Source organism: Athene noctua, chromosome Z (assembly GCF_965140245.1).
Source record: "Athene noctua chromosome Z, bAthNoc1.hap1.1, whole genome shotgun sequence".
Lineage (NCBI taxonomy): Eukaryota > Metazoa > Chordata > Aves > Strigiformes > Strigidae > Athene > Athene noctua.
This window is the reverse complement of record NC_134077.1, coordinates 16,923,890-16,951,537: the sequence shown is the minus strand read 5'-3', so window position 1 is coordinate 16,951,537 and position 27,648 is coordinate 16,923,890. Positions and strand designations below refer to the sequence as shown.

Here is a 27,648-nt window from a genome sequence, read left to right as displayed (position 1 = left end):
TGCAATTTATAAAATAGAACACAGCTTGGATGCGTGCTTCATCCCGCTGTAAGAATGGATTCCTCTCCTCATGTCTTCTTTGGGGTCTGGGTGGGACGTGATAGGAACACATTCAAGTGCCCTTTTCTTCTGTACTTTGTGCAAAACAATTCTGTAGACCCCTGTTATTGAGCTGCGTGTGTCTCTTCCCTGGTTATTTTGAATGTGCTCTTCTGTGATTCCCAGATCTTCCAGAATATTCTTCACTTCGATTTCTTCCTCTTTGAGTGTAGTGATGTCTGATAAATACTTTGGATCCAGTTTAAATGGCTGTAAAGGTCTGGGGTACTGTATTCCTTGCATCCATTCACTGTTCATAATAAGTTTGACAGAATATCGTTCGGTTGGTACTGGCTGAAGGACTCCTTTTATCAGTTTCTGGCAAGTTTCTGAGAGGCAGGGAGGCAAACTGTATGTCCCTTCAAGAATGCACTTTTTCAGTTTGGCCACTGTATCTGCCCGAAATGGCATGATACCTGTCGTCATAAAGTATAACAGGATTCCCAGGGCCCAGATGTCTACATAAATGCCAACGTACTTTTCATCTCGGAAGAGTTCAGGGGCAGCATAAGGAGGAGAGCCACAGAAAGTATTTAAAGTTTCATCTCTTCTGCTTATTGTGCTGAATCCAAAGTCCCCCACCTTAACACAAGTGTTACTGGTGTAGAAGACGTTTTCTGCCTTCAAGTCCCGGTGAATGATATTATTCTCATGCTGTAGAACAAGAGGAAAAATTGGTATTAGCTTGTTCATAGGCAATTCTCCAGTGTCTAGCTCTTACCATCGATTAACTGCCACACAGGAGAAAGGAGTTATCTTGGACAAAGTCAGAGATAAGTATTGCAATAAAAATTAAACAATTCTCTACTGATAAAAACCTAATACAGTAGGTGGAGAAGATGGGGAAAAGAATGCTTTTTTTTTTAAGAATAGCAGCTATTTTCATGAAGCAGATTTGTGATAGCATGGTGGTGAATCCTACAAGACTAGATATCTTCATGTGCAAAATCTGTTTTTTCAGGGTTTAGAACACTTGCTTTTGCAGTTACTACATTTCTGTAATGATTTAAGTAACAAAAATAATTTTAACTAATTCCATTTTTGTAGATACTGTAAGCTTGTGGATTTAAAGTGTTTAGTTCACCAAGTGAACATAATCACAGCTAAATTAAGAAAGTTACTTCAGTTCTGTTGTGTGATCTAATATCCTATGAAGATCTTGTGGTGGCAGGAGAAAAGGACCACAGATTCATGGTACACTGTGTTGTTGCAGGACACCAAGTTCAATGGTGTCTTCTAGTTTTAGAAGTCTAAAATACGGTGTACCTTGTACTTTTTTCCTTTGGAAATGGCAGTAGTAGCCAAGGACTGAAAATTAATTCGCTCTGCTTAGTGGCGATGTACAGGTCTTGTTTAGGTAAGGGTTTAGCTTCATCTTTGAAATAACTAGGAGGCATGGAGGTGTTAGAGCACTCTCTGCCCTACCGTTTGAAGTGACAAGGTGCAGTATCTGGAGGCAATAAGGAAACCCTTTGGCATCCTAAGATTTTTGAACTGCTGCTGATAACAGGCAGGGATGTTCTGTCCTTGTTATGGACTGGCAGCAGTGAGATGGGATTTAAGTAACCTGGATTTGATGACAAAAGTAAAATGTTTTGCAGAAGTCTGTGTGTACAAGTGAAGAGGTTGATCAGTTTTGTAGTCTGATTTAATGCTAAGAAATAGATGGGATCCTGAAATGTAAAGTAAGTTCCAGTAGCTGCAGAGTACCTGTCCTATGGAAAAGATGTTGAAGCTCATCCATCAGTTACAGGACATATGATCATTTTGTCAAAATATATAAAAAATGCACACTGTTTATATATGCCACCAGCAGTTTGTAATGTGGTTTCTACAGGTTTGACCTGGGAACAGCACCCTTGCTTTTGACTTTGCCTGAGGCTGTTAGGTGGCAGGAGAATGTGAGCCACCCGAGGGCACCCTGAGCCAAGCTTAGCAAATAACTACTTCTCAAGCTTGCAGAACAGCCTTCCCATGTTTTTATGCTGTTGTCTGAAGTAGCTGTAGTTACTGTGCAAGGTTCAGAGAAGATGATGCTGAAATAGTTAATTATCCCTCTTCTGCCTTTATGAGATGCTTTGGGCTCTACACAAATAGCATCATCCTAAATCCAGATACTGAAGACTAGGCAAGGGGAAGTGACTTGCTGGGTGTTAACTTCACAGATTTGCACCAAAGCAAGGACCAGGAATTAACTGTCTTAAGTGCCAGTCTCCCATGTTTATTAATAAGCAAGCTGGATGTTTGCAACACCTAATAAGTCTCTTCTTTGGAACACTTTCTTCTAGCGGAAGAGTGACTGATCCCGTTTTGAAATAGCTGGAGGGAAGAAATTAAGCTTTGTTAGGTGGTGCCTACAACAACTTAAAGCAGCCAGGAGAATGCTGTTGCTGAATGGATGGTTCCACCCATCAGGTGCTCCCAGTTCAGTCTCCTCCCAAAAGCTGTCAACAGAGAGGCAGTAACTCGAGGTGGATGTGAAATCTTTCTCAGATACCCTGTAAGACAGCTCTTCTGTAGCTGTTTTGCTCTTCAGAAATGTGGGCTCGAAATCCTGGTAACAGTAAACCTACTAGTTGAAAACCAAAAGATACATCCACAAAATCTGCTAGAGTAGTGACGGGCAATGTGCCTGTGAAAGAAGAGCAACTTACCATGTGCTTCACAGCTGACACAATCTGGGAGAAGATTATTTTACATTCTGCTTCTAGCAGCTTCCCTTCTGTACTGATTTTAGTGAAGAGCTCTCCACCTCCAGCATACTCCATCACCAAGTGCAGTTTTGAGAGTGTTTCTACCACTTCATATAGTCTGATGATATTTGGGTGGTGCAGTTTTTCCATGTTGGATATCTCACGAGATAGCAAACGTTGAGTCTTCCGGTCTAGCTTCGTCTTGTCCAAAATCTTAATTGCAACTTTCTCTGAAAAAAGAAACACTTTTCCATGCTGTCAATGCCACAGGTACAAATGGTAATACTATTTACTTATAACAATGCTTGGCCATAGAAGTGCAATAAAATTTCACCTCTGATCAGTACGAGCTAAGCTGCAGAGGCCTATTAAACCCAGCCATCTTTCACACACACCCATGCCCCTTTCCATCTATGGCATCCTACACACTGCTGAGGTAGCTAAATGCTGGTAGAGTATTGCAAGAGCTAATCAAATCACCTGCTGTCTTAGCGTGCTTTGCTGCTGCCAGGCTAATAACATGTCGGATGGCTACAGCTGCAGCATCTGCTTTCAGTGTCTAATGCTGGTAAAGAAACTCTGCACTTTTTCTTTCTGTTAGCTTAGTGCTCTTTAGATGAGCTAGGCCAGAGCCTGGTACTTGCAGACTAATGGAGTGGCCAAAATTAAGTGCTTTGTTTCAGAGCAGACAGACAAACTTAGGGGTAATTTAGGAGCTCTGGCTACAACCCTGCAAGTTTATAATGAAGAGGTGCTTTTAAGTTGGTGCAACATACAGAACTCATATGTCACTTCTTATTCCATACACTGACAAACTCTCAGTGACTAACATCTGTGTTGTAGAGGTTTGTCTTCCTCAGGATAGCTGTGCCAGTTTTTCAAACATGTGCATGTGTGAGTAGTTCTTGGTACTGTACAGAATACAGGAAAAGTACATTTTTACGTCTGTATGCCACAGTGCACCATGAATCCACATCACACACAGATTTTATTCTGAGGAAGGGAAAAAAAACCCAGTGGAATAAGTTGCAGGGATTCTGTAACACAGCAAATCTAGCTGTCTTGCACTGTCCTGGTAATGTAAAGCTGCTGTTAAGTTCTACATGTTTCTGGAGCATATCTACAGTGAAACCAAGGGCCACAAAACACAGGTACACTTCTGCAGCTGCACCATATCTCCAGGGTAGCTCAGAGCAGTATGAATAGGTCAATGACAGTTGCCCTTGTGTTTCTGTATTAATTGGTAGGTTATGGCTTTTGTCTTTACTCTCTTGAATACAGCTGGTATTTGAAGGATTAGTCTGGTTAAAATAGGTTTACAGTGGCTTTGTATACCTTGTCAGGACAGTAGAATTAAACTGGATCACAGCAATAAAAGTAACAGTTTATTCCTGGGAAGAAGGTATTTTCCCCAAGAATATCTTAGTCAAACATTCAGAGAGTTCTTAACAATTAACCACTTTCTTGAAGTCTTTCAGAAAAAAACTTTTTTTAAATTTTAAAAGTATTGTTTACTTGTTGCTTTAAGAGAAGAGTGAGAAGGCTGTCACATTTGTACATGTCTTCTGGTATAAAAGCATTCAAAATATTTTTACTTAATATTATAAAGTTATTTAACTCTAGTATTTCAACATCTCTAAAGGAAGTGTTAAGGATACATATGCATCTATCTGCACAGACCAAAAAAACTCCATGTTTGGTATGTTTACCTTTCTTAGTAACATATGTGCATAAGTTGATTTCCCTGCTAAATTGCAGCAGATACTCCAAGCAAATGTGATTCTTGTGAAAGGTGCTGAATTATCCTTTGATGTGCCTATTTTCAGAAGGAGCCCGTGCTGAGTAGAGGTCAGTCTTCCCCACGCTGCTTCCCTCTGACCTGCTCCATGCTTTCTAGTGAGCCCCTTAGGAAAGCAGGTACCTACTCCTGTGTGGTGCTGATGGTGGCATGGTGAATTGGGAGGAAATGCAGCTATTAAATGGTAACAGCACAGACACCGATCCTGGAAAAGATCTGCTGACCTAGGGATGAAAGACTAAAACCCTTGTCACATTGGTAGAGTACTGATCACCTAAACCAAGAGGAAAAAAGAACATCAGCTCGCAGCAGGTAGCATTTGCACAACTAAATGCTTAGATACTATAGGGATAACAATTCTTACAATCTTAACTATGTAATTGCATTGTTACATCTTGATTCATAAAAGTTGGGAGCATTTGGGCTTTAAAAAAAATATCTTCTAGGTTAAATTCCTTCCCTTTCCTTTTGCTTGAATTCACAATTCCTCTGGGTCAGTTTCCCTGCAAAGTTTTAAAAGGAAAGGGGGAAAAAAAAAGTTTAGAATTGAAGGCCCCACTCCTGTTCACACACCACCATAAATCAGGACTGAGGACCTTTAAATCTACATCATTATAGTTACATATGCATGATATGCAAAAACCAGCCCACCTAAAGTATAAAAAACCTCACCCCCTCCCTTTCTTTTTTAAACTCATTCCCTCTGCTTCCAAAAAATGCTTGCTTTAGAAATCCTGTATTACCCTTGCATGGCAGCAGTGCTGGAGGGAAGGACATTTTTAGCTGGCAGCTTATTTACCAAAACATTAAGACTGAGTAGCAAGAGGTTTTGATTGACTATACACAGTGTATGTTGAGGTTTGAAAAAAGCTAGCTGAAATCTTAATAAGAGAAGTTAGGAAAAGGTTGAGAAATAATTTCAGGAAGAAGTGGTGTATACTATGATGGCAAAAGGAAACAAAATACAAACAGAAGCAAGTTAAAATTGCTTCAAAAAAAGCAAACTAGGTGCCTGGACATTCCTGCCTTTCCAATTGATGTTTGGCACTAGACTGGCTTTTTACTAGCTGTAAATTTTGGATGCTCTTAATTGCATCTATTCAGCTGTCTTTTCACACTACATTTGTCAGCTGGAAGGTATGTAAAATAAAGGTTACACAGAGCTTAGGAACCTAACAGTCCTTAGCAAGCTACTCCACAGGCTTCTGGAGAAAATCTCTGCCAACATTCAGGTTAATAAAGTGGGCAATGCTCCAGGATAACCCAATATTTATCATAGCATCGAAGATTTTCCTGCATCCTCTAAGCAACCAAGATAGACCCTGTGAGATAAACAAGGTTCTTCATCCAGTATGATCCTGCAGTTTTTTCCTCTCTCCCTCTAGAAAACTTTTTTCAGGTACCCTGCTGCAACAGATCAGAAGGGCTACAGAACAGCACACACATGTAATTGTTAAAAAAAGCCATCTTAGTAAAGAACAGATGTGACATGGGAGGAGAAAGACCATACTTAGAACTTAACACTATGAGAATAACTGAAGAGCTGAACAGCCCCAAACCCATACACTTCCCCCTACCACAGGGACATAACCAGCATTAATAATGAGGCCTTTGTATTTATATAATCAGCAAAAAGACTTGTACTCATTAGCACTATGCAGAAACACCACTTCATTACCAACACAACACAGTGCATCTACTGGAAAAAACAGAATCCTTTTTGTGGGTGGTCGCGGTGTATATGCGTGTTCCTGTTCTCCTGTCCACACAGTGTATTTTATGAGGGCAGATAAGCTCACAGGCAGAGATGAGTCAGAAGAAATTTATCCTTCATCAAGACAGGTGCAAACTTAGTACTGAGAAATTAACTCCTTGCCCAGTGAAATTTTAACCAAAAAAGCTACTAACAAAACAAAGAAAAATAGTTTGAGAGATTTCTGTTGAAAAAGAACCTTTTCAAGATAAAAATGTATGGTTTTGGTACCTAGTTTGTCCAAGCTTACTGTATTCACTGAAGTTCAAATTTTTCAGTCAGCTCTATTCAAATGCTAAAGCAACCTGTCTCTGAAGTTAAACAGATAAAAAGTTAATCCAGATCAAATTTATAACCTCCTTTCATTAGTATTCCTCCTGTCCCAGTACAGGAGCAGCACTTCCTCAGTAAGCTCAAGACAGTTTTGTCTGGAAGAAATAGAAGAACAGAAGAAGAATAAGTTGTGGGCCAAGAAGAACAGAGATGCTTTTCTGCAACAAGCAAAACCAAAAAATCCACACGCAGTTAAAGCAACCCTTAGGAATGAGCAAGCTTAAATTTGGAAAAAATAAATACCATCAGTTCCACACTTTCATTCCCAGTGCACAAACTGCTGCACATGAGGGATAAATGTGAGCTTTCACATCTCTGCAGTCCGAGCTGAAAGAGGTGGTTAGAGAAAACAACCACAAGTAATAACAGCATGAAGGCTTTGGGGCGTGCCTCATTCTCTCACCTGTAAGATGATGGAGGGAAGGAGAGTCAATCAAACTGGAAAGACTATGAGATAAAACCAAGATAGTAGTGTACAAAGATGTGGAGAAAACGAGTCATCCCTGAAGGACAAGAACAGCTTCTATTACTGTCAGTCAGAAGTAGAAGAAGAAACAAGACAGATGAAGTTCTTAGTTATACCTATAACTGAAGTGAGTTATACCTATAACTGAAGTGGTCACTGCAGTTACCTAGCCTTTCTACTTCTTCCTAGAAGCAGCATAGAGGGTGCTTTTCTGTACTTAAAAAAACAATTGACAAACCCCAGGTTGGCTGTACCAGAGCTTGTTTCCCTGCATCTTCTCAGCCCACACCTATAGCCCTGTCCCAGCATTTTACAGTAATGAACCACCTGCAAATGAATGATTAAAGCAGACATAAAATTTCTCACCAAAATTACTGTGACCAGATAAAAGCTTTGTCCATACTAGTAAAATTTGTGATGAATCAAAGGAAGCCTTGCCAAGCCTGTCTGTGGTCAGGTACATGCCTAGCCAGGCTGCCCTGGGGGTTCACTACCTATAGCCCTGCAGTCCATGAGCTGGGCAGGGAAGAGGGCAGATGGACAGGATGAGTAGTTGGAGCGGAGGCACAACACCGTGCTTCAAAGGGTGGAGTGTCTGAGCCATGGGATGAGGCGTGTTAACTCAATGAAGTGCAGAGATTAACTTTTCTTGTAATAGCTGGCATCTAGAGAAAATGTTTTTGGTTTCTTTAAAGCCTAATCCAAACCTTAGCATTTATCTGTGACCTATAGATTCACTCAACAAAAAGATGACACATACAAACTATATGTGTATTTAAGGTTCACACAGCATCTTTCTTCCCAAAGAGGGCAATTTGTATACCTACAGAACTAGGGTACTCAACATGCAGGTGACCCACACAGCAGTGCCTACCTTTGATTAGGGAATGAATTCCAAGCTTCACTTGAGAGAAATTCCCACTTCCTATTTCTCCTCTGACTCGGTAAAAGCCAATTCTCTTTCCCAGGGTTAATTCTTTCACCACTTTTTCATTCTGGGACATATCCTGCATTAGTTTCTCAAACGGGGTCAGCCTGTGCTGCCTGTTCTCTTCATCTCCTTCACAGCACTCCGGGTGCCCATTGTCTTCTCTGCTGTCCTCACGATGCCACTTGGAATAACGGTGTTTTCCAAGACTTCCTCCATTCACATATTCTGTTGTCATAGTCTACAGGGTAGTCACTTCCCCATTTATGTCCCAATAAGGAGTTTAAATGAAATAATTTGGTATGAATATGCAGTCCTATACATAATGGACACTGTCACAAATTTAGCAAAAATGGCTTACTGAAAGTCCAAAGATTAGTTTGGAAATTACGTACCTACATATTGCAGTTTTGTTCAAAATCAGAGCTAAAACTGGAAACTGTTTGCATCCATCTCTCACTCACAGATTTAGTATGTCAGGATTTTCATCTACAAGGTAGAAGAGGCTTTGCAATTAAAACTGTAAACATTGTGCAAGAAAGCAGTGAGTTGCTCACAGTCTGTGCACTACATTTGACACATGCAAAACATTTGACAGGAATTTTCAGGTTTTAGCTTGCTGCTTTGAAAACTAACTGGATAGATAAAGGTTAAACAAATAGCTGATTAACTACTCTGAATAAATCCAGATGCTTCCAGTTCATTTTGAATAGCTGACTTAAAGAGCGTAGCTCTCCTTGATTCTGGTATCAGTCCAAGAGCTGAACGTAGGGTTTGCCTTTGATTCGTTCTTCAGCCTGTGAGCTTGTCACTGTGCCTTGGAAATGTCACTGTGCCTTGAAGCCTTCCTGTAAAAAGTTTGTGGCTCCTCTGTTTCCTCCTCATGACAGGTTTAGCAAAGCAACTGATCCTGGAAGACGACAGGAAAAGCATAATCTGTGCACCAGGCAAAAGAAACACTGCGCCTCAGTATCCCTGCAGTCACATGGCAGGACAATACAGGATTAAGTAACTGCAATGTCACGTTAACCCTCCTTTATTTAGATGAGCTTTCTTTAACGCCTTGAGCCTTCTCAAAATTTTGCCAGACGCATGGTGTTCCTAAGCAGACAGATGAAGAAAGTAATTAAAACCTTTACATAACAGCCACACACTTCTTTAAATGACAGCACACCACATACCATTTCATCAGTTTGGCAGCGCAGACGAAGAAGTCCTTATTCTAAATACACAAGCAATCACTTACCTTTAAAGCAGTATGGCATTTTTTTCTTCTTTACCTTTCTTCTTTAACCTTGAAAAATAGTTGATCAGCAACTGCTAATCATGCAGCCACATGCCTGAGTGTAGTGAGCTGGGCAGGAAAGCTCTGAGGTAGCACAGGCAGCGGCAACGTTCACCTCCCCTGCTCTCAGCCTGCAGCACCACCCGACTGATGAACGCGGGAGACACCTCCCTCCCGTTGTGTAGATTCACCAGACTGAGAGGGAGAGAATTAGACCAGTAACTCAATGCCTGGAGCTTAGGGAAGGCAGACAGTCACCTAAGGTGCTGCACTAGAAGAGGGCATATGACACTGCCAGGTGAAGTTGCCCTCTAAACCCCACTCTCCTGCATGACCAAGAGAAGGAGAGGCCAAAGGCACCACATAAGGGCAAAGAAAAGGCAACTGGTGACAATTTCATTAAATGGGAATTGGAGTGGCATGGAAGCGCTTGGCTGCTTCTACAGAGAGGACAAAGTGACAGACCCAGCCTCTGTGCAGCTGCTCCTTGCCCTGAGACACATGTGAGTGATTTTGCAAGTTGCTTCACCTCACTGTGTTGCGGCCACGTACAAGAGGGACCGTCACTTCTCCCTGTCAGTTCTCCAAGCCAGAGATGCTTCTTACTGTGCGTGCTGCAAACTTAGAGCTGACACAGTTTATAACTGGAGCAGAGGGAGAATGTACTTGTCCCTTGACACCTTTGAACTCTCGTTACTCTTTTTGTTTTACTCCTGTTTGAAGAAAAAGGCTGTTTTCATGTTCAGAGAAAAAGTGTAAAATAATAATAAATTATCATATCTTATTCTCTGGATCTAAATAGAATCAAATCCCTGACAAATACTGTATGTGTGCAACAACTATTGGCCAAATCCTGAAATTTTGTTAGTAGAGGAGAGACTGAGTGGCAACTGAACAAGTCTTCAGTATTTTCCCATCAAACCAGCCTTACTTAGCATCAAACATTCCCTCTAACTTTATTACTTGATACCAAGGAAGAAAAATCTGTGAGGAAGGATGCCCCATCCCCAAGCAAACCAAAACCCCACCTAAACCTTACATTCTCTGTTCTCCTTCTGCCTTTGGGGAAAGGAAGATTTCTTGCAGGATTGCCTGAATCCTGGCCCACAGTTGTTCTCTATTTTAACCTGTCATCTGTAAGAAAAACTACTGACCCTTTGTTTAACCATAGCTTAGAAAATTCAGTTATGACAAGAAAATACCAACAATCTAGTATACTCCCATGTTTAGAAGACCTATATTTTATAAAAGATGAGAGTCCAGCGGAATAGTCCATAAGACCAAACCACAAGTACCAGAGACCGAACATGACACAAAAGGTCTCCTGTGCAGCCACACACCATGTTTATTGATGCAGGGAAAGTACTAGCTCCTCTTTTGTACTTTTGCTCAAGTAATACTGGTTGAGTGTATGGCTGTTGTGGCTGAAGGAAATCAATGTTCAAAGTTTGCCATGTGCACTTTTTTTGGATTTGAGTAAGAAGTGCTCTCAGTGTTATTTCTGTGAATGCCAGAAACCAGGGGGACTATATAAAATACACAGCCCAGAGTTTTTTATGAGTTGTTAAAAAAAAAAAAAAAAAAAAAAGATTCAAAACACACAATTACAGGCTGAACACAGACTTGTATGTTCCCAACTCAAGTAGGAGGAAATGCTCAGCATTGACTGTGGAGAGCCTCCAGAAACAACTTGAGCTCCCTGTCCAGGCCCACATGCCACCCATTTCAGAGCATCCCAGAAATACTACTGTTAGTTAGCATAGCATTCAGTTTGCCAATTATTGTTTGATGAGAAACAGACATGATCAACATCATTCCTAACCTTATAAGTGTCCCTGCCTAAGATATGACATTGTTTTTCCAGACGCAGAATATTAACACATTGCAGTATCCCTGGCCAAGGCAATATAAAACATTGTACACACACTTATAACCATGCAAGCACAACCACACGGGCATTGTACCAGCTGGAAATAAGAGTTGTTTAGGACAGTGAAAAGAGGGCCAGGCCCTCTACAACAGACTATACATAAGCTGTATTTACTTTTTCAGTTAAATGAAGCCTATTTGTTTAATACAAGATATATGACACAATATTGTAAGACAACGACTGTAACATGCATTTTAGTGAGTTACAGTGCTCACTCCATCCATCACCTCATTTAGCACATTTTAGGTTGCAACAAGGCACAATGGTACTAACATGTAAGTGACCAAATATGGGTCACACTGCAACAGCAGATCTTCTGATGGTCTGACACAGCACCTGAAGGGCAGTCACCTTCACCTCTTCCATGAACCTCCCAGTGCTGCCATACAACAATGTGAGGACATGGGGTGACAAGCTGTGCCAGCACATCAACTAGAGTCAAGTCAAAGCACTCTGCTGTCCTCTATGCACATCTTAGGCCACAGATGCAAGACTACCTCCAAGACAACAAAGTGAAGGAAGGCTAATGAAAAAATACTATTAAAGATCATGGACTCTATTATTTTTCATGCTGCACATTACTTGATGAAACAGTACCAACACCTTCAATAGCTTCATCACTTGCAAAACCTCACTGGATGGCCAAGGCACCAAGAGGGGAAGCAGGAGGAGGTAACAAATTGTGCTGATCCTTCACCACAACAAAAGGCCTAGTCTACATGCTGATGCCAAACCAACAAAATAAGAAACCTTGATGTAAAAAGGAAAAAAAGCCAACCAAAAAACTCCCACCCTGGAACATGCTAACCCACAGCTTATTCTACAATTGTAACTAAGAGGAGAAGACAATGGACTTTGCAACCTGTTTAGAAGTTTAATAAGCCCGAGCCCTGCATACTGAAGCAGAATACATGTGGATGCTTGATGAAATGTCCCCCACAACCTCATCAGAAGGACTGAAATCCTCATCTTTTGGGTTGATGGCTGTGATGGACCCCTGAAGACAAACATGGATGTTTCTCTAATGGAAGATGAGCTCTCGCGCAAGGATCTCACCTGACCAGCCGGCTCCCAGAACTGCTGACCGGAGACAGGTGGGAGCATGGAGAACACCACCTAGCACAGGCCACTGTGGCAGAAGATTATAGATCCAAGCAAGCTCCCACATTCATTTCGTCCAACTTTCTTCTTGCCAAGAACAGTGAGAAGAAATAGAGGAAAACCCTACAGGTGTGCCCTAATCTGTGATCCATCCCTAGAAGATCTCCCTGTGATCTCCAATAGGCAGTCACTGGCTGTGTCCAGGGAGCACTACAGGTTGGCTCACAGAGAGCCACCTGGTAGACAGGCCATCAGGCTGGGCCAGTATACACACTCTCCTCTGCCAGGCAATACCTGTGCCAGCATCTGCGAGACAGCAGCAGCTCAGAGCAGTCCTGCAGGGCTACTGACAGCCAGTTCATGCGACACTGGTATCAGGGTGTAGCACAGACTCACCTTTCCATCTCAAGTGTTATCTGCTGATGGACTGGAATAAACTCTTGGACTAGAGCATCAAGGAAGACAGGCTGCACAGACCCTCAGCATTGAGATGCAACCCCCCCAATCCCAGCTGAGCTGACACCAAAACAGGTTGGGTACAGCCCAGCCGGTGAAGTCTAACATCAAATCCATGGTCTGCAGATTGTATGGGGTATATTGAAAAGAAAATAAATGCACAACAATCAACATAATACAAACTATACTAAACTAATACATTATGACCTGTGAAGTAGAAACTAAAATATGGGGAAAAAAATCCCTTTCATCCTTTTGCAGTATTGCATGATAAAAACAGCTAGAGGATTAATGAGTCTTTGAATTACACAGAAACTTGCATTAAAAGCAAAGACAAAAAAAGAATTAATTAATAGAAGCCATTGATTTCCCAGGTCTTTGAAATACATGGGAGCAATTAATTTGAAGTCTGACTGTATTTTGAAATAAAATTTATCCTCTCAAAACTTTAACCTGGCCAGTCTTCTTTATTTTCTTCTGAGAAATAATGCAAATTGGTCAATTTGCCTCAGAATTGTTATTCCAAGGTAAAACCAGCTTCCATGAAACAGAGATCCAACAATGTCTTTATTAGCCTTTCAAATGACAGGACAAAATTTGCATCTAATTCAATTACTTCACTAAAAAATAATTTGACTCATAGGCTTTCAGTAAAAAGAAAATAAATTCTCTCAAAAAAGCAAGTGATAGTACAAGAAGTAGGCAATACTTTGAGTCCCACTGAAATTAGGACAGGAAATTAGTCTTTGCTCATTTTAACAAAATGACTGTATATTTAGGCAGATGTACATTGCTAAGCAGATGGCCTGCAATAAAATCACCCTGCCATTATTTGCAGGAAAGAGAAACATGAAATGTGTTTCCATGCAGAAGAAAATAGAAAATGTTCTATTGTCTATCAGTTTTCTTTCACTATTCCCATTACTTCTTAGATGGGCCCTAGCAAAAACAAGTAACTCTGGTTACCTCTTACAAGGCAATCAACTTTAGCTGCATCAATATTTATGTACTCTTCAAAATCACTGAGTAGTAAAAGGTTAAGTATTCATAAGGAAAATTTTAAATGGATCTGGGCAGAAGATAAGCAGTTGTTATTATTTTCCAGGGATGTGTTTGGAAAGTTATAAATCCTGCACTGCGCTTTGAAATGTACTTTATACTGCCTGGCATTTCTATTTTTTTGAGTAATGTCTGTGACACTCGAGATTTATCCTGAATTGGCATTAATGAGCCACTTTACAATAATTATATTCCTGAGCTTGACTAAAAGAAGGTGTACATGTAGACGTACAATAACCACATAAAAACAGCAGGAGCCATGCAGAAACAGAGCGATGCCATAAAGACTGTCTGCTTGATTTTACAAATGCTGAAGAACTATCCCCTGAAAGTGTCACTGAAAGTGCTCTGTCCTTGCCAATTAAAATGTCCCAAACTGACTGCAGTACTGAGGACTTTTAGAACATTTAGAGGAAAAAATCTAGATAGAAAGACATGTATTTGTACTGTTTATCTAATAGACAATTAGATTGGAAATCTCTAGAACCCATCAGAAAATAACACTGAAATAGAAAACAGTCCCAGCTGTATTTCTCTAAGAATATATGAGCATGCTGCCTTCTCAGACCAACGTGGTCCTCTCACCATGCAGACCACCCGCTACTCACACCAGCTCCTGCCTCTGAACCTGTATTTGGATACCATGTACTGAGAAACCCTACCAGATCTGCCATCCATATGTCCTCCTCGACCTTTGCAGGCACAGAGCCATGTAGGGGAATAAGCATAAGCTTACCAGAATCGCCGAAGCTTCAACTAACCTCTGGAAACTGCTTAATGCATAGTAAGTCTTCAAGACTTGGCAAGAAGCTTAGCAGGAAGCGATCTGATTTTATTTGACATCCTACAGACCATAAGTTATTAATCTCTGCATATCAAAGAAATGTTGCCCGTTAAAGACTTCCCTTCCACTGGAGTAAGAACAGAAGTTAAATTAGGACAGGTATTTTTGAAACTGGGATCCAGAGAAACAGTATAATGGCAGCAAGCAACATTCAAGACAGCCGGCTGTGAATTGAACTGTTTTCTCAGCTACAGCTGCTGCGGCACACATTAAGGATCCTAAGTGAGGGATATTAACTCAAGATAGAGCACAACTCTAGATTTTACTCTTATTTTGCAACCTTGTCTTCAGTATTGCAACTAAATGCTTTGATATGCATCCTACTAAAATAAGCTTGCTTTTTTTTTTTTTTTCTCTTAAACCTGTCTGGTTTTGGAACCCTGAAAAGTTCATAATATTGTCTCTCAAACCAAATATACACATACAGTAGTGTATGCCGAGGAGTCTGTACCCCAACATGTTTAGGCAACTGCCTTGTCCTGCTGCAAGGATCAGCAGGGAAGCCAAGGTTTGAGGGCAAGGAAGGCTGTCAAGTGTTTGAGAACAGGCATAGACAAATACTCCTCTGGCTGGGAAAGTGTGGAAGAGGAACACTTCAGAGGTCCAAGCAATACACAGCTTGCTCATGATCCACTGAAAGTCTGGGTCATGCTAAAAAGTTGCTATGGTCCAAATCCCTAAAACCATCCTGCTTTTCATATCACATTTGAACAGCAAAAGCTGTCCTGACTTGAATGAATATTAATGTTATTAAATTTGGCTAGTATTTAATTTCATTAGCTGATCTCATTGAGATTTGTTGAGTATCTTCCCTGGAATACAGACTATTTTTTTTTTTTGTCAAACTGAAGACTTAAATAAACTGTGTTCCATTAGAGACAATAGTGTAAATCTGAGTATTCAGCAGCATTAGGAAAACAGTCACTGTTTTTTCCATTTAATTTTTCTAATTAAATCCACTGGAAAAGGAATTGTTGTTCCAAAGATTTTTGGAAGTGCCAAATATGGATCATGTGGCATTTGAACTGTCATACAAAAGGTTGTAAAATTTACCACACGGAAGACCACAAACCAATTCAAAAGCTAAGACAGATGATACTCGTTAACATTTTAACAAAATAACACATTCAGTGTTCAAGTTTGGGGATCAGTTTTTGACGCACTTTCAAAAATGGAAATTAAGAATAAGTCCAACTCTATGGTATTACACAGATACAAATTATGTTCCATGGTTTCAAGAAGCATAGGTTCATTAATGAAGCAAAAAGCCAAGATATGCAGAAGTAGAGAATAAACCAATTTTAGAACATCTTTAAATTGTAATCTTCCCTGCAAACATGCAGACAGTTATGTGGCATTTATACTTTCAGAACCACCATTCACATCACATGATCCAAAATCCCAAATTTATGCAAAAGTCTATGGGTAAGATACTTCAGTTCCCCTCACCTTCCCTCAATTTCCTCCTTGAAGAAATCTGCAGGAGAATTTCAGATTAGAAACCAGAAATGCATTTGAGGACACAGACACAGAGGAGAATTTATAAGCTATTAATATTAGACTAAATAGCAATCTATTTTTAAATAGATGACAATATAATGCTTCTAGCATTTCCTTCACTGACTAATCTATCCTGGATTTGCGTAATGTTCTACCCCTTTCTATCAACAACTGCTTTGTTATAACCCCTTTCTATCAACAGAACTGCCTTCTATCAGCACAGGAAAAGGCAGCTGTCTGAGTGCAGCAGAACTCAGTGAAAGGGAAAAAACTCTCTAGTTTCATTTCGCTTTGTGAAGAGGGAAAAAACCAACAGGAAAATGATTAGTGGACCAAGCTCATAATTAGTGTTTAAGAAAATGAAAAGAGAAAGAAAATGTAGAGAGTCAAAATATTAGAAGAGTCTGTACTACTTTAACAGTGATAATTGCTTGAATACAACAGATCTTCTTCCATTTGTCATTATAAGGAAACCAGAAAATCTATTGGGTGGGGGTTTTGTCAAGGCACTTAAGAATGTAACTGCTGTTTAAGTGGTATGCACATGAAATCATATGTTCACAGGAAAACATATTGAGGAAAAAAGAGCTGGCTTTAAAACCATAATGATACTTTTGTATAATACTAAAGACAACACACATGACAGTGTCACTTGCAGTTCAAATGACTGCACATTTAAAAATATAAAATTATAAGACCTGATAAGGTTTCTAGGACAGCTTTTGTGAATAGAGGAAAATGGGAAAAAGAGATACAGAGAACAGCCTGTTCAGATTTTCCAGACTGAGCATGCTAACACCATGAGACCAACAAGACGAAACGAGACAAGAAATGCCCTGAAATCGGAACAAAGTGCAGCTGGCAATCCAGGTCACATTCTCTCAGGGCAAACTCGGTCAGGTGCTGGACAGGGTGGCAGCCTGCACATGGCCAGAGCCTCTGGCAATAAAAGGCCAAGTTCCCACATGATAGATGCATTGCCTCTGAGCTCAAAGGCATGATGACAACTCTTTTCTTGAGGAGAACATCCTTCCAACATCCTGATTATTAAAAAAGTGTATGATGAAGAACTGTAAACTCAGGACCAAAACCTTTAATTCTTCACAGCAGTTTACAGATAACATTACATCGTTTTAGCACTACAAAGCAATAGCAGAAAACAGGTCTGGAAGTTAAGACATGCAAAGAGTTGTAGTATTTGCAGTAACAGATAGCAGTATTTACAGCGAAGAGGGGACTCTAACCTGTTTGATCTCCTATATCCTAAGTCTAGAAAGCATGTTCCATTAAAAGTCTGGAACCTTTTGGGAAGCAGACTCACGATCTGCTCCTAAAGAGGTGTATTGGAAGTCATTCTCCAGCAAGCAGCTCAGAATAGACACAACGCCATCTTTAATTTTGCCTGATGACGTACCACAGTGAACAGTGCCTTGAGCTGGAACTGCCTGCTTTGCTGGCACTAAGCTGTTCAGCCTCTAATGTAAAGATTAAGAGGTTCTTCTGACTCCTCCAAATCTTGGTCTCTGACTGAACCTTCATCAACAATATTTGCCTTCCTGTCTCTCCACAGCAGCACCATTTCTAAGTGCCACAGCACTAGGTGAGAGAGAAAAAGAAAGAAAATGCATGTCTCTTCCATCGTCTTCATAAAATTAATACTCAAACCCAGATAATCACACCACTTAATCTGGTGACAACAGGCAGAACTCAACAGGACTGGAAAGACATTCTCATAACTTCTAAATCATTTGGTTGGCATGAATGAACAGTTTCTCAGCTCTGTTTACTGGAAGAAAGAACTTAATCCATGTTGGTCTCTCATTTTTAAACGTGGGGATATCACTAACCACTCAAAAACCAATGATATAGTCATTTACCACAGCGATCATCATAGTACTCAGCATTAAAAACAGAGAACCATTATTCTGAAAGCCTGCTCCCATCTCAAAGCCAGCATCAAGCCTATATCCTGCACCCTCTGCACTCTTCACATAGAACTCCAGAACAAAATTGAACATTTATGCCATTTGTGGGCATTGTTAAACCAAAAGCAATGCAAAAAGACAACCCCTCCTTCCATGCTGTGCTCTCATTCATGAAAAGAAAATAAAATTAGATGTGCACATAGACTAACTTACTGTTCACTCCAGGCAATGTCACAGTTCCTGCTTACCACCCCTGATGATGATACTCCTGATATTCCTTTAAGGTGTTTCTCATATTTTTCCATTATAACAAACAAATGCACAAAATTACTGCTTGTATGTACAGTTTTCTTTTGAGAAGTAAACAGGTTAAGCCAATGGCTTTAGTGAGCTGTTACTGTATGCCTAAAACAGAGACACAGATGACCACAAAGTTTCATAAGCTGTGGGAGCTGAACTTGAAAGATTGCTGGAGGAACCAGACTGTGACCTTGATGGTTGAGATGCAATGATGAAGTTTCATTTCTAATGAAAATGGAATCTGTTCACCTTTTCTATTTTATTACCAGTGTGGAATTTCTCATCATGTAGAGGAGTCTTGGCAATACATTTTCCAGTTCTGAATTTCTTGTACCACAACACTAAATTAAAGACAGAATTTTGATCTTATTTTGAAAAGTTCTGTAATACTATTGAAGCAGATTAAAAACATTTATATTAGAACTTCTAATATGGCCTCATGAAGCTGAGTTCTCTTCCTTCAGCCCATATGAGAGTTCCAGTTGTAACACAATTTTCTTTCAGTTATTGTCTCAGAGTAACTTAGATTTTTTAATTTTAGTTTCTGACATACTAATTCAAGGAAGACAGAAAAAATATTGAAAATAGAGGCATTTTTTCATCCTTCCTCAAGTGGTTTCACCAGATGACCTAGTGTTTGCACTCAAGATTCAGATAAAACACATTTTTTGAACATCTCCATATCCCTTCTGTACTGAGACACATTTGTTAATCCCTCTATTAGCAGAACATCTTACACATATGAAAATTGCAGTAGCAGATGTAAAACTTGCCTATAAATACAAACAGGATCAGAGTCCAAATCAGCTTTAAAATTCAGGAGGCCTTGGCAGACAGCGCCTTTTCACAGTACTGAAGTAATTTACATATGCTATGTTGTATTTACTGTTGGGAGGACTAGCAGACACCAAAACCAAAAGTGAACTCCCAGTGCTAAAGCTGCCAAATTTAGGGAATCTTCACAAAGCACTTCTGAAAGATAAAATTTCTGTGGAACTATCCTATATCTCAGTATCTACCAGCTGAACCTCAGGTCTCTGGTGGAATAAAACTCTGATATGAGCAAGGAATTAATTCTCATTTTTAAGCCGCAGCAGTCAGAAACCAGGCTCTTCTGTAGCACCATTTTGTGTAAACTAACAGTCACAACATCAAGATTGTTGTTGAGTCTGCAAGACTTCGAAGACCAGACATACTGAAGGCATTCTCCAAAACTTGCTTTGACTTTAAACTTTTCTCAGCATTTCTTTTCACATTTTCAGATAATTACACTTGGCTCTAAGGTGACCTGAACAGTTACATTAAATCAGAGGAAAGTCTTTCTTACTGTGTGGACACATGTCAGAGAAACGCATGCTCCTTCAATGGAACCAGCAAAACAAAAGTGGGGTCAGATGCAAGGGTTATTGCTTAGCTTTCTTCCCCTGTACTTCAGCCCTGAATTCAACATTTCCATTTCACATCCTTTGGGTCCCAAATTCAACTAAATCTTACAATATGTCTATCACATAGACACAACTTGTAGGCAGATGGCCACCACAGACTCACATGTGCAATATCCAAGGAAAACCACTAATCACCAGAGAACTGGAAGTTGCTGGAATTTCTCTTCCCATGTTGGCTCTGACCACCATCTAAGCACCCTCTACTGTTACCACTGGCTTTTCACTCCTGAGATAACTGTCAGTGCTTGTTCCTCACCTGCCTGAAGAGAGCAAAGCATGGCATGGAGGTCAATGGAAACAGCTTCTCCCATTCACTCCCAAATGTTGTAGAGCTAACAGTTGCAGCACTTTCCAGCTAAATACTGCTGTCACTGTGGGCAGCCCAGTGCAGCACAGCACATCCAAAATAACGTACTCATTCAGCCATACAAATGCTTTTATTACTAAGAAGTCATCAGATCAGACTGAACAGAGAAAAATAAAATTTATGTACCAGACTATCACCCTCTCACGTGAGTAAAAGTTAAAAAAAATAGTTTCTTGGTATCAAGACTATGGGAATAGCTTTATGCAGGATACCCAAATGAAGTAATGTGATGTTTAGCAAGAATTAAGCCTCATTACAATGCGTTTGTTCTGACCATTGAATACAGAAGTCTTGGCAACTCTGATCTATATTCCCATATGTATTCAACATATTTTGCCTGATGACTACATTTTCATGTTAAGTGTAAGGCTAGTTTCCAGGTATTTCTTAACTTCAAGCTTTTGTTTTTCTGCCAGATATGTCTTCAGGAGGTCATCAAATCCTGGGTCACTAGAGACCCAGAGCAGCAAAGAGGATAATGTAATCTGCATTTGGGAAAGCGGCCAAACACAGGTCTAACGGATGTTCCAGCACTTTGATTCTGAAGGGAAACTCACATGTTTTTTTTTCTAGTTAGCAAGATATCAGCTGTTTCAAGTGGCATCAAGTAGCCAAAAGGGGTCAGGGACAGAAAAAAGCACTGGGGTTTAAAAAAACCCAAATAAAAACAAAGCACAAAAAACCTCAGGGAAGAATAAACAAGAAGGCTTTGAAATAAAATACTTTTAAACATCTTAATTACTGATGCAAGAAGTTGTCAATGTTAATTACAACTGAACTGCTGTCAAGAGAAATCCCCTCCACCAAATAGAGCTGATTACACTTCAAATTAAGATAAAAATCGGTCATTAATATACTGTAGAAGAGCTGATATTTTGCATTAGCAATACTTCTGAAACTCTTTCCTGATTTTTAAAAAAATCGGATCCTGTTAGAATCTAAGCATTTTTCAAGATGTGGTGAATGTCCCCAGCCTCAGGGGAGCCCTCCATGTGCACTCCCAGTCTCTAGATGATACCTGCAGGAATGCAGTTCCAGTGATAAACACAAGTCCTTAAGGACAAGAGTGCAGCTGCCCTCTCCCCTTGCTGCAGCAGCACAGGTAAAGTAAGCCTACCTGAATGTGACTCTTTCCAAGCAGAAAAATACAACAGATACAGCCACAAAGGTCTGCAGTGTTTGTGTTTAGTGTGGTGGTGTAGCTGGGCAATGCATCCACACATAAACAAGAGAGGGACTATGAGGCAAGGAGCGAGCTGTTGGTAAATGACTTACATCTTTTCCAGGCAGCTCTTCACAAGAGCAGAACACATGACACTCCAAATGGCTGATCATTCCTGGAAAACTCAAGTCCCCATGGCCCCTGTGGCATGCTCTTTGGTAGCTCAAACAGCCTTGTGCACTGCTGAGAATAAGTAATGCTCAAGAGATTTACTGCCTGGCTCATCCTAAGGCTGTGTTTTTCAAGAGGGGATATATTTGTACAGTAGAGGCCTAAACAAGAAGCAAGTACAGCAGATGCCATTCGCTCTGAAGCTTTAGCTCTTTATCCAGACAACCTGCACACATTATGAGCACCTACAATCTTGCACTTTGCTGTCTTGATAATGATGGTCTTTATGAAGGTAACACCAATGAGAAGCTCCTAATTGGAAAATATGAAACAGCAGCTGACACTGTGTTCACAAATCAACATTTATATCTTCCAGACTACTAGAACTTTTTAAATACTTTTGTTCCCAAAAATACTCTCTAGTAAAAAACATGAGAAATTCACATCAGAGCTACAGGCAGAGGATTAAAACAACTGAGAAGTGTTTCCTCCTTCCACTCCATTCTTAGAAAGAAAAAACTAAGGTCCTGTAAATCTAGAAACCAGAATTTAAGAAGAAAACGTTGCACAATCTCATTGCTTCGCACCCTCCACCTCCCTCTCTGACTTAAGCTGGGGTAGGGGCAATCGCTTACAGTAGCACACTCAGGATATTTCCAAGTGTCAACCAGTTATATAGAAGAAAAACATAGAATGTTTTTCTTTCAACAAGTATGTAGAGAATACTAACACTTTGAAAATATAAAAAGTATCTAAATCATCAATAAATACTGTGCTCCAAGAGAAGCACCACTTTAACTGAGTCATAAATAGTTGCCTAAGGAATAGATATTTCTAACTACGTTACAATGAAGAAAACCTGTCATTATAAGTGCAGGCCCCTGGGGGGCCTACAACATTTCACAGCCTACCAGCATCCAGATGGAAACAGTGATGACACAGAAGCAATAACTATTTTTTGACATATAAAATACCCAAATGATGAAACTGTAGAGCTAAATCCTATCCTGGACTTGCATAGTGGTGCTGGGAGAGCAAACACAGGCCTGGGTGCTGCAGGGAGTGGCCCACGGCCTCGCGGTGCCAGGCAGCTACCGGGGTGACGGATCTAAGGAGGCATCCACAGACTGAGCCTCACCTCAGAGCATTCCAGGCACCACTCCCAGCCCAAGGGCACAGCCGTAAAACTAAGAGGAATTTCCACCATATGGTGCAGGAGAGTTGGGAGCAAAATGATGGACAATCTGTTTGTAAAAAAACCCCATACTATTTTGGCATGAAGGTATAAACTATAAGGACAAAAAATCATCAGCAAGAGCAAGTTACAGATGAAAACCTGACATGCTTTCAATGGCTGATAGCAGAAGGTTTTTGGCATTCTACAGATCTATAATAAGTACTTCATCAAGAATGTTTTCTTATGCTTAAGGTCAACAAAATAAAAATTGATAAAAATATTTTACATTTAATAATGAATTAATAAAATTAACATGGGTATGAGATCAGTGACAGCTGTACACTTTGTGGGTGAAGCAAACACTGTAGGCAAACACAGTGGAAAGAGCTGTCTACAGAGGCAGCCTCAGGAGCCTGGAGAGAGCTGCCCAAGCCACCCATACACACTGCAGCGTGACACCCAGGGAAAGTCACAGAGGTGGAAAGAGAGAGGACTGTCAGGGTTTATCACCAGGCTGGGCAGCAAGCATATAAACTGCTTCCTAATGTTCATTCCTGCTCCTCTTTATTTGTTTCATTGCATTTTGAAAAGCAATACTTCTGTATTAAACGCCATCAGAAATGAGCCATTGGAATTTAAACACTGAATACTCATTTTAAATAATTTTAAAATAATTTAAACCATCATTTAGTGATGCTGGTAAGCAATCAGCTCTTCTTCAGCGCAGTTATGCCATGCTTGGCCAGAGAAGTGGAGCTCTATCTAAGAGCAGAGCCCCAGGCTTAATTCTACAGTGCCTTTTTTATTTTTTTTTTTTTCTTCTGAATATCAATCAGACGTAGGAATGACCTGTCTGAGATTCTGCAACTTGAATTCTGCAAAACCAAGTTTCTAAATGAGGGTTCTGTGAAACCTGTAACCAATAAGAAAAAACAGCTTACACAACTCTGTCATGTATAAAAATGAAACCAAAATGAGAAGCACTGGTGAACTCTCCCTCTGTACCTATTAGCTCAGTTTCATGCTATCCCTCTAGCCCAAAATTAACTCAATTCATGGTGGCCTAACAGGGCAGAGAAGACAGCCACCAGTGCAATCACTTCCTGCAGGAGTCAAAAAAGTTGATTGTTTCCATTGTGTTGTACAGAAAACAGCATTATATATGGCCCTATTGTGGAGGAGATGGCTGTCCATTTACACAAATGCAGCATCTCAAAGAGGCCACCTTACACACATGAACTGGGCCTGGTTACCTTGACTTCATTACAGCTTTTGTAAACACTGAATTTCACGAGTACATCTCAGCAAACTCCAGGAAAAACTATGAATATAGTAACATGGTAATTGCAAAATAATAAAAGAGGGATCTGTAACTAAGGATCAATTCAAACAAGTTCTGAAATGTTCAGTGCCAGATGAATTTTCAAGTATGTGTCAGAGAATACTCACGTTTTCTAATTTACTTCCAGATTAAATACTTTCTTATTTTGCAACAAAATCTTTAAAAGTCATGATAGTATCAGCATTCATTGTTGCACAGTGTAATACCAGATTATCTTAATGAGGGACTAAAGAGTCCTTAAACTTTTGATACGATCTCTAAAACATTAATGACACAATAATTTAGACTGAGAACAATGATTTATTATAAACACCTGGCAAATACCGGGCTTGAAACACTGAGCCAAGTCATACACTGCTATTACAGCAACAAATTGCTCCATGATTGAACGCTGTGTCTTTCCTAGAAGATTGGAGGTGCATCGGTTGGACTCCAGGCACTGTTGTTTTTTTTTTTAAACCAGCTGTTATCTAGCAGCTCAGTATTGATGATCTAATTTGGAAACTGGATTAAATTGAACAGATTAACACACCACTGTACAGCTGCATGGATTTATGGTTGTCATGACAACCAGCAGAAAATGTATCCTACTAATCCTCTCCAAGCAGATCTGTCTCCATGCAGCATTAACAAGCTTTATCAGTAGCACAGACATACTTACAGTGATTTCATCACAGGTATCTAGACTGGTATCATCTCTAAACTCTGCAGTTTAAAATACCAATTCACAAACAGAAGAAAAGAGAGGCTCAGTTTATGAATGAATGCTGGAAGCAATGAAACATCCTTGGATGTTATCTGAAATGTATAATTTATACAAATTAATTTTCCAGGGTGTTGAGTATGCAAATATGCATTTATTTTATAACAATATTTTAAAATAAAGTGACTACTACACCATGCTTCCCACATTAGACAGAGCCCTCTCATATTTCAAGTAAGAGACACAGTGATTTCTATTTTGGAGTTATCTTTTTCAATAACTTATTTTCCTTGCAATGAGGATAAGACTCTTTGGTTTTAGTTTAGGCAAGGAAGTCAGGAAGCTGGACAGTGTTTTCAGTTCCACTACTGCCAACCTGCAGAATTATTTGCTCTGTGTAACCATAATAAAGTAGAGGGGGAAAAAAAAAAAAAGAAAAAAAGAAAAGAAAAGCCATTTACCTACGTTACAGGAACAGTCAGAGGTTGAGTTAATTAACATTTGCCAAGTGTCCTAAAAGAGAACTGTCTTTTTTTCCAAATACACAGAAAAGCCATGTTGGAGGTTTTCTCAGTGTTAGCCAAGAGTTTCAAAGGTTGAAGTTTATTCCCTGCCTTGAAGTAAAAATCAGGAAGAAAAAAACAACTACTCCTGACTTCTCAGGCTCTGGAATAATACTGGAGGCCAAGACTGGCCACATAAAAGTTGTGTGGTGTTTCTACCTGTAAGGAACTAATCCCATCACTTGTCAGGATGGTTCAAATTAATGTTCTCTCATTTGTTATGTTCCCCACCTCAGTGTAACTTCACCTCCAAAAAAAAGAGCAAAATCTCCAGATCTCCCCACAAAGAGCACCTTCTGAATATGTACCTAGGCAAACATATTCTAGGTGAAGTACTACAGCTGCTGCAATGCCGTATCTGCTAGCGTCAGCGCTCCATATCGCATGGAGTGGGAATTTGCAATAGCTCCATTCCAGAAAGCATCTAATTTCCCCAGCAGTGGAGTCCAGAAAATCCTCCCATTAAGTTCAACCTACAGGATCCAGAGAAAAATCCTTTTTAGCAAAGGGCTAATTGATCAGTCTATGGTAATGTGGCTACAACATGAGCAACTGATTTCTTTTCCAGTGCAACTTAACTGCCTTCAAAACAGAGTCACTAGATCAGAATGTATTATAATGAACTATTTATATTTACAATAGTGTAGAATCTGTGTTAGTTTACAAAACGATTTTGAGTATCTTCAAATGATAAAGCTAAGGACCCCACAGCTGGACAACATTTTTTTAAATACCCCAGAAGCTGCAATTTTTAAAGCAGCACTCACAGAAGATCCCAAACAAGTAACTGTAAGAATAGTAAACCCAGCATATTCAGGTATCTTTAGTTCCTAATTTCCAAACAGACCAACTGCTTAGGACTAACTAAAATCCTGAGGTCCTTGTATCTGCACCAAATTATTCACTCATTTACAGCCATGGGATTGCTCAGCCCCTGGAACTGCTTTAGATCTCAGTAAATATTTTAAAATAAATTACCCAGTGCAAAAAACCCCCAAACTACATATGTAATTTAGAATCCTTTTACATAGAATGATCTTTTTAAGTACAGGTTGGGTGGTTGGTTTTTTTTTTGTGGGGTGGGTTTTTTTGGTTTGTTTGGGTGTTGTTTTTTTTTTTACACATATGCACAAACACCCTTCTCTCCCTGAAAATGACTACTGGTTTTTAGTTTTCCTCCTGAACTGTTGCAGGGGACAATCTGAATACGTTGTAAAACATGTGCACCACGATGTCAACAAACCTATTTGGTGTGAATCAACTGAAATGTCAGTCTACATCCTTAAACAAGAATATCCCAAACCAACAAGTTTCTTGTGACGCCCACTGTTACACGTTTGACAGTAACTGTTCCAGCCGCTCTAAAGCTATATGAACAGGTTACACTATTTAAGGAATAATAACCCAACCCAGAAAACAGTGAAGCATGTCCTTGCTCATTCCATGGAATTAGTCATATATTTTGTACGTTAAACACAATATGGGATTTGTTAGACTGAAAATATTTTTGCTTAGGCTCCAGTTAGCCCCAGCATTAGAGGAGGGCATCAGATACAATACGCGTGTGTCTCAAATAATCGTCATTTAAGTAACTTAAAACCCACGGGCACTGGCACCGCCGCTCGAGCAGTGAGAGCTCCTCCGACCCTCGACCCCTGCGCCGCGGGTGGGACCCCCGGCTCCTGTCCCGCGGCCCGGCACAGGGTAGAGCTGCAACTGGAACGTTTTACACTTTATTTTGTTTAGAGTATTTTGAAGAAAAGTCAGAACGAGAAAAATGTGGGACGTTATGTCAGTAGCTTTACCGGGAGAAATAATCCCTTTTAGCTAGCATGCTTTCTCTAGGCAGATCGACGTACGAATTAAAACAGGAGCGACGGAGTATTACTGGAATTATTAAAACTCCTCCAGCAGCACAAGCAGAGGCTGGAGGGGAGGCTCGTCCACCTCGGCGGGAGCCTCCCCGCAGCCCCGCCGACCCCCGGCCAAGGCTGCCGGACGCGGCTGCGCTGAGGAGCAGGTACCTGAAAGCCGGCTGCCTCCCGCCGCCTCCGGCCCCGGCTCCGCAGGCCCTCGCCGTCCCTTCCCGCCGCCCAGCGGACCAGCCCCGGACGGCGGCCCCTGCCCGCCGCCCGCCATTTGCTCCCGCCAGGCGGCCCGCCATTTCCCGCCTCGCTCCCCCGCCGCGGCGCGGACGGGACTGCTGCCCACCGCGGCCCTCGCCTGCCCTCGGGAGCGGCGGCGGGGC

The 27,648-nt window shown here is 40.5% G+C and overlaps 1 protein-coding gene across 3 annotated transcripts; it reads right to left on the bottom strand.

The window, feature by feature from the left end:
- Window positions 1-6: 6 nt before the first annotated feature.
- On the bottom strand, window positions 7-27,648 carry NIM1K (NIM1 serine/threonine protein kinase). 3 transcript variants are annotated; one of them, XM_074933043.1, is made up of 4 exons: window positions 27,425-27,648; window positions 8,017-9,171; window positions 2,754-3,037; window positions 7-753 (listed from the first exon to the last, which is right to left on the bottom strand). In XM_074933043.1, the coding sequence occupies exons 2-4, from the start codon at window positions 8,306-8,308 to the stop codon at window positions 7-9; spliced, it is 1,323 nt and encodes a 440-aa protein (XP_074789144.1). In that variant the 5' UTR covers window positions 8,309-9,171; window positions 27,425-27,648. The 3 variants fall into 3 exon arrangements, with proteins under 3 accessions (XP_074789144.1, XP_074789143.1, XP_074789145.1); XM_074933042.1 differs by lacking the exon at window positions 27,425-27,648 and adding an exon at window positions 9,317-9,786; XM_074933044.1 differs by lacking the exon at window positions 27,425-27,648 and adding an exon at window positions 9,317-9,597 and having other exon boundaries at window positions 2,754-3,022.